Source organism: Bombina bombina, chromosome 8 (genome assembly GCF_027579735.1).
Source record: "Bombina bombina isolate aBomBom1 chromosome 8, aBomBom1.pri, whole genome shotgun sequence".
Classification (NCBI taxonomy): Eukaryota; Metazoa; Chordata; class Amphibia; order Anura; family Bombinatoridae; genus Bombina; species Bombina bombina.
In genome coordinates, this window is record NC_069506.1 from 161,099,695 (window position 1) to 161,107,739 (window position 8,045).

Consider the following 8,045-nt stretch of genomic DNA (forward strand, 5'->3'; position numbering starts at 1 on the left):
AATCCCTTAACACGATTATTGCAGCAATACAGAAACCACTCACTAAACAGCCTGTTTCGTTCTTTTTAGACCTCGTCAGTAGGTGATAGATTTCTAGTTGCTGCTTTGGTAAAGCTAATTTCAGGGCTAATCCAAAATTCATTAAAATTATGGTGGAAATAAAAAATCTAAGATTAAAATCTTCCATGTCTCAAAGGTAAATCAATACAATTTTTTACATATAAAATTAGCACATCTAGGCAAGTTCCCTGCTTGCGTTTTCACAGTAAAACTCCACATACATTGTTACCAATGCACAAGAGGATTCTGGGTAAGATATGATAATTAGATATGCAAAATATGTTTTTCTTTGCATATCTTAACCAGAATCCTCTTGTGCATTGGTTAATTTCAGATTTTTATCTCCACCATAATTTTAATGAATATATCTATTTTTATTGGACTAACTATATAAGTATATACATGTATATAAGCAATGATATTTTTTATTGGACTGACTATACATTTATAAGGTGACAAGCTTTCAGAAGAATGTCTTCCTTTTTCAAATCTGAAGCAATACTGACTAATTTCATGGAATTTACAGATAATATCTGTAAATTCCATCAAATTGGTCAGTATTGCTTCAGACTTGAAAAAAGGAAGACATTCTTCCGAAAGCTTGTCACCTTATAAATGTATAGTCAGTCCAATAAAAAAATATCATTGCTTATATACATGTATATACTTATATATATATATATATATATATAAGTCCAAAAAAGAGAAAATATCCAGTGAGCGGCAGTTGTGTGGACGACAATGCCTTGTTGATGTCAGAGGAGAATGGGCAGACTGATTCAAGATGATAGAAAGGCAACAGTAATGTGGCGGATATTTTCTTGGAACACTTTGGGCCCCTTAGTACCAATTGAACATAGTTTAAATGCCACGGCCTACCTGAGTATTGTTGCTAACCATGTCCATCCCTTTATGACTACAGTGTACCCATCTTCTGATGGCTACTTTCAGCAGGATAATGCACCATGTCATAAAGCTCAAATCATCTCAAACTGGTTTCTTGAACATGAAAATGAGTTCACTGTACTCCAATGGCCTCTAAAGTCAACAGATCTCAATCCAATAGAGCACTTTTGGGATGTAATGGAACAGGAGACTAGAACATTTGTGTACCAGACAATATAAAAAAAAAGCCAGGTCAACAATATTGTTTCTCTACTTTTAGATTTAGATCAGAGCTTTCTCACTGAAAATGTTTTTTTTTAGAGGGAAACACATAGTATATGATACTGACCACAGCAATACAGTCCCTAAATTCCATAAGGACATTATAACACAATGGACTGTGTAAACCAGTATATTCAAGTAGCACCCCTACTGTGTTAATATTCATGAACCTTATAAATCAGAACAATACAATCAGCTGCCACTACACAAAAACATTTCATCTGTGAATAATGTAAAATTACATCTCTCAAAGACAGTCCACAAATGACACCGGAGGGAACACTTGAGGGAAATATCTCATAAGATTCACAGCTGCAGAATCACCACAGTATAATTTGTTATATATTGCAAATACATTATACTACTTTGCAGCATGCCATAGAAAGTTTCAGAGAAAACAAAAAATACCCACATTCTGCACTGGATGCACTAAGACGCCACCTTATCCATAATCAATACCATTGGTGCATTTTTTTCAAATCATACAAAATATCTGCACATATAGCAAATGCCAAGATAAAACATAATCTACAACAATATTTAGGAACCTGATCTTTTTTTATTTTTATGAATATATGTATGCAATATTCAGTCACTCATTTTTTCCTCTAGAACAATTGGAGCGGAGTAGGGGCTCTGTTAAGAATCAAGTTATGTTTATGTGTACTATATTATTTATGATAGTAAATCATTCTGTTATCAACACCACCCAAAACTGCCTCTAGTCTGCCCTAATGCAAATCATGTTCAAAGAAATGAGAGGACAGTACCATCATCAGATCTACCAGAATGGGAAATACTTTACTACCCAGGTGGTGACATAAGGAAAAAAAAAAAAAAAACACTATTGTCAAATACAATTTTATATATATATATATATATATATATATATATATATATATATATATATATATATATATATATATATATATATATATATATATATATATATTTAGAAACAGGTATTGGCGCACCTCAAAACACATAAGACCACAAATGATTTCACATATTTAAACTTTTTTCCTTTTTTCTTAATGCTGCAAAAAATTGCCTTCTTAATTTTTTAAAAATAAAGATGGGATCTTAGTCCCACAATATGGCCATATTCTGCTCAGCCAGTCACCACTTACAAGGTATCCCACAATAGACTGGTCCTAACACTATGCAATTAGCCAAACTAAGCTGAATAATACAATTCTAATATATCAAAGTACAATTTCCAATCTCTCATCCAGACTGCATGGGATGAGGCTTCCTGGCTACATATTATTTCACATACTTCAAACTTGTTTCTCAATGCTGCAAAAATTTGCCTTCTTAATATTTCCTAACACTATGAAATGAGCCAAAGCAATTCTATATTCCAAAATTAAATTACAATATTATACCTCTCATCCAGACTGAATGTGATGAGGTTTCCTGGCTTTATATACACACAGTTAAATATCTGTGTCTGGAATACACCTGAACTGGGTGGAGTGCTTTAAACCAAAGGGCTTTGGTCAGTTTCCCTAGTGATAAATCAGCAAGAAATTTTGATTAAGCACATCTAATAAAAGCATATGTTTTTAAAATGCACATATTGTGGAGTGCTGCCAAAGTGACCAAAATAAATATATATAAATTTAGAAACAGGTATTGGCGCACCTTATATATTTATTTTGGTCACTTTGGCAGCACTCCACAATATGTGCATTTTAAAAACATATGCTTTTATTAGATGTGCTCAATCAAAATTTCTTGCCTATACATATACCGGTAGAGATAGAAAGAAAAAAAAGAGGAGAGATCCTATGCTATATCTCCCAGTATATATGTAATAAAACTATTTTCCTGTGTGCCGCAGCCAACTTGGGACAGAATAGCTGGGCTGCTAGGTTGCATAGACTTAATGGATACTAAACCTTTCTAAATACTCCTGTTATCAATTTTCTTCGTTCTCTTGCTATCTTTATTTGAAAAGCAGGAATGTAAAGAATACATTCAAGGGACACTGAACCAAAATTTTTTCTTTTGCGATTCAGATAGAGCGTGCAATTTTAAACAACTTTCTAATTTACTCCTATTATCATTTTTTCTTCGGTCTCTTGCTATCTTTATTTGAAAAAGAAGGCATCTAAGCTAAGGAGCCAGCCAATTTTTGGTTCAGCACCCTGGATAGCACTTGTTTATTGGTGGGTGAATTTATCCACCAATCAGCAAGAACAACCCAGGTTGTTCACCAAAAATAGGCCGGCATCTAAACTTACATTCTTGCTTTTCAAATAAAGATGCCAAGAGAATGAAGGAAAAATGATAATAGGAGTAAATTAGAAAGTTGCATGCTCTATCTGAATCCCGAAAGAAAAAAATTGGGTTCAGTGTCCCACCAATCAGCAAGCGCTACCCAAAAATGGAAAGGCTCGTAAGCTTTACATTCTTGCTTTTCAAATAAAGATATCAAGAGAAAGAAGAAAAATTGATAATAGGAGTAAAATAGAAAGTTGCTTAAAACTGCCTGCTTTATCTGAATCATTAAAAGGGACATTATGCACTTGTTTTTTCTTTGCATACATGTTTTGTACATGATTTATTAATATAGCCCATAAATATATTGCTTCTGTTTTTGTAAAGGGTCTATTCATATGCAAAGGAAGGGGAGGGTCTAATATTTCCCACTTGCAGTGGGTGTTCCCGTAACCTTTTAAACATAGCTAAACTAAAAGCTTCTAAGTAAGTTTTTAAAAGGTTTTATACTGGATTTTTATATCAGTATCTGTGCATCTTATTCTTTATAGTAGTGTATATTACATGCAGTTATATGACAATTGGTGTATACTGTCCCTTTAAAGAAGAAAAAAAAAATATCTGAGTTTAGTATCCCATTTAAAAAACTATGATAATTATCAGGCAAATCAGCAAAAAGAAAACAAAAAACAAAAGTTTAATTTAAAGGGACACAAGTCAAAATTAAACTTTCATGACTCAGAGCAAGCAATTTTAAACAACTTTCCAATTGACTTTAAACACTAGGATTTACCAGAGCAACAAATAAAGGTGACTTTCAGTCATGAATGAAGTATAAAATATTTCATGCTTAAAGTTCCTTTATTTGTCTGCAGCATTCGCCACGCTGAGCGCCTCAGGCAGCCCACGGCAGAACACTATTTTGCAGTGAAGTGATCTTAGCCAATAACGTGCTAGCTATCCTGCATAATGCCAGCTGGCCCACACAGCTATTGGCTAAGAGGTGGAAACATCACCTCACTGAAAAATAGCATTCTGCTGCGGCTGGCCTGAGGTGCTCAACGTGGCGATCGCTTCAGACAAATAAACAAACTTTCAGAATGAAGTATTTTATACTTCATGACTGAAAGTCCCCTTTATTTGTTCCACTGGTAAATCCTAGTGTTTCACAAATGCTAGGATTTAATATCACTTTAGCAAACTATGCAGTCTCTTTATATTTACAGCTCCTGCTGAGCATGTTCAAGAATTCACAGAATATTCGTATATCCATTTGTGATTGGCTGATGGCTGTCACATGACACAGGAGGAGTGGAAATAGACATAAATGAAATTTGGGAGAGAAAAAAAAAAATACTACTCCAAAAGTGCTATTGCATTTGCTGATTATGCAAATCTAATGTATTTACTGGCCCTTTAACACATTTGCCGCCAATCATTGGGTAGTAAATTATAAAAACACTACCCTTTATTGTCAGGATGACTAATTGCAACCCTAGTTATAGAGATCCCACCCAAGGGGTTAAACAATTTAACCCGTTGTGTTATAGCAACAATGCATATCCCCAGGTTAATAGATGACATGTCATTTCCGAAAAAGGGGTTAAACACTTAACCTTTTCATGTTTGGGAAGTCTTGCAACTCTAGTTATTTATAGAAAACATTTTACTTATTGCACGCTTTGCCTACCAAGGAATTAAAACATTTAACCCATTTATGTCAATGATGACCGTCATGGCATATTATGCGCAGTAAAGGTGTTAAACATTTAACCTCTTCATTGTCAGAATGACTTGCAAGTTTTTAGTCAATGTAACTCACATGCATTACAAGCTCTCTTTGGCAGCAAAGTGGTTAAAACTTTTAACTATTCGTTTTGAGGAAGACATAACACCCTAAGTGTTCTTACACAGCAACTATCTAATTCATTCACAACCGAGGTCTCTTTCACCCCTGAACTTCCACGTCACCAGATTCTCCTGTTGCTTTCCTGCTCCCCACCCAGTGAGTGAGTAAATCAAAGTCCGCATCAGTAATCGCATCATCTGCGTTTAAAGTACTAATAGCCAAAATATGTAATATTCACAAAGCAGGTTAACTAACAACTATAAATAGAAGACATTTTAATGCATATAAAAATGAACTTATCTTCCCAAGTTTGACAGCAACAAAACTTGTTGTCATAGACATCAAATACTTAATAATAATTATAATCAAAGTTTTCTGTAAGTTGCTTATCTGTGAGATAATGTATTAAAATAAAAGCAAACTAAACTACTGTAAATCTACCACATTCCTTTACAATAGAGATCTGCAGCTCTAAGATAAACAGCTTGACCACATTATATACACAAAATACAAGTAGGAGGTAGTTTAAATATCAGGACTGAAGTATATACATCTCTTTTTGTGTATTTTTTTAATTTATTTTTTTCCTTACCAGCACAGGACCTGGTTTTCCAGATCTTCAGTAGTAGAATGATGATAGCACAGAGATGGGAAATATCCCCCAAGAACCTAAATATATTCATGGTGGAGAAATTAATCGATAAATAGAATTAGTTAATAAACTGCTTTCTTTTCTTATTTTTTTTTCTTCTTTAAAGTGAGGCCGTTTGTAAAGGCAGAAGGGAGCTAGGCCTTGTATGGGAGGAGGGGAGGATTCCAGGGAGGAGGAACCGACCGGCTGCCTTCACTCCCCCTGCTGGAGCCAGGAACTCACACACACAGCCACCATTAGCTGACAATACATTGTACAGCCCTTAGTCTGACAGATAGAGCTAACCTCACGATAATAGGCAAATTCTAGATCTAATGTAGTGTAATCTAATATTATAGACTAACAATTCAATGTTAAAAAACTAAAATGGTATTTTTCATTATTTCTGTGCGTTAAAATGCAGTGTCACAGTAAATATAAAGGTTATACAAGAAAAATACACACGAGCTGCGTACAAAACAGCATTAATGTTTTTTCTACAGTGAATCATAACTGATTTTTATATGCACTGGCAAAGGTCACCTCATTTCAACAGATAACAGTCTTTATTCACTACAGCAGGTTGTAGTTTAAACACAATTCATGTGTAAAAATTCAGGTTAATTCATTTTAAAACCGTATACAGAGATTCTTAATTACATTTTAAATTATAAACTGTTAAAATACATTTTTAGGTGTAACCCCCTTTTCTGCCAGTGCACATACAGCAATGGTTTAAATAATTTGTGCTAGTAACAATCGGCTAGATTACGAGTTTTGCGTTATAACGCTGCTTTTTCACTACCGCTGCTATTACGAGTCTTGTAGGTATAGCTGTACCGCACACTTTTTTGGCCGTCACGCAACGTAACTACCGCACCTTTCAAAAAGTCCTTTTTCAATGGGACTTCCATAGCGCCGGTATTACAAGTTTGCCTGTCTGGCCGAAAAGTGAGCGGTACAGCCCATAACTACAAAATCTGTACCGCCACCTGAAAGTCAGTAGTTATGGGTTTCACGTAAGTTGTAGCATAAAACTCATAACTAAATTGTTACAAAGTACACTAACACCCATAAACTACCTATTAACCCCTAAACCGAGGCCCTCCCGCATCGCAAACACTAAAATAAAATTATTAACCCCTAATCTGCCACTCCGGATATCGCCGCCACTATAATAAACATACAGTATTAACCCCTAAACCGCCGTACTCCCACATTGTAAACACTAGTTAAATATTATTAACCCCTAATCTGCTGCCCCAATGTCGTCGCCACCTACATACACTTATTAACCCCTATTCTGCTGTCCCTAACATCGCCGCAACCTACATTACTGTTATTAACCCCTAATCTGCTGCTCCCAAAATCGTTGCCAGCTAACTACACTTATTAACCCCTAATCTGCTGCCCCCAATGTCGTCGCCATTATACTAAAGTTATTAACCCCTAAACCTAACCCTAACATAACCTTAACACCCACTAACTTTAACATAATTAAAATAATTCCAAATAATCTAAATTACAAAAAATAATAAAAACTAAATTACACAAAATAAAAAAGAAATTATCAAATATTTAAACTAATTGCACCTAATCTAATAGCCCTATCAAAATAAAAAAGCCCCCCAAAATAAAATAAACCCTAGCCTACACTAAACTGCCAATGGCCCTTTGCCTTTTGCTGGGCATTACCCCAAATAAATCAGCTCTTTTACCTGTAAAAAACAAAAAAACAACAACCCCCCCAACAGTAAAACCCACCTCCCACACAACCAATCCCCCCCAAATAAAAACCTACCTAAAAAACCTAAGCTCCCCATTGCCCTGAAAAGGGCATTTGGATGGGCTTTGCCCTTAAAAGGGAATTTAGCTCTTTTACGGTGCCCAAAGTACCTAATCTAAAAATAAAACCCACTCAATAAACCCTTAAAAAAACCTAACACTAACCCCTGAAGATCCATTTACAGTTTTTAAAGACCGGACATCCATCCTCATCCAGAAGTCCTCAACGAAGCCGGGAGAAGTCTTCATCCAAGCGGCAAGAAGTCATCCTCCAGGTGGGCAGAAGTCTTCATCCAGACGGCATCTTCTATCCTCATCCTTCCGACG

General features: G+C 35.2%; 1 protein-coding gene across 1 annotated transcript in view; it reads right to left on the minus strand.

Moving 5' to 3' along the window:
* KDELR1 (KDEL endoplasmic reticulum protein retention receptor 1) overlaps nt 1-6,132 on the minus strand; it is a 100,269-nt gene extending 94,137 nt beyond the window's left edge. The window contains exon 1 of the mRNA XM_053690670.1: nt 5,895-6,132. Coding sequence (XP_053546645.1) covers nt 5,895-5,985 — 91 coding nt within the window. The 5' untranslated portion in view covers nt 5,986-6,132. The remainder of the gene's footprint in view (nt 1-5,894) is intronic.
* Between the last annotated feature and the right edge of the window lie 1,913 nt (nt 6,133-8,045).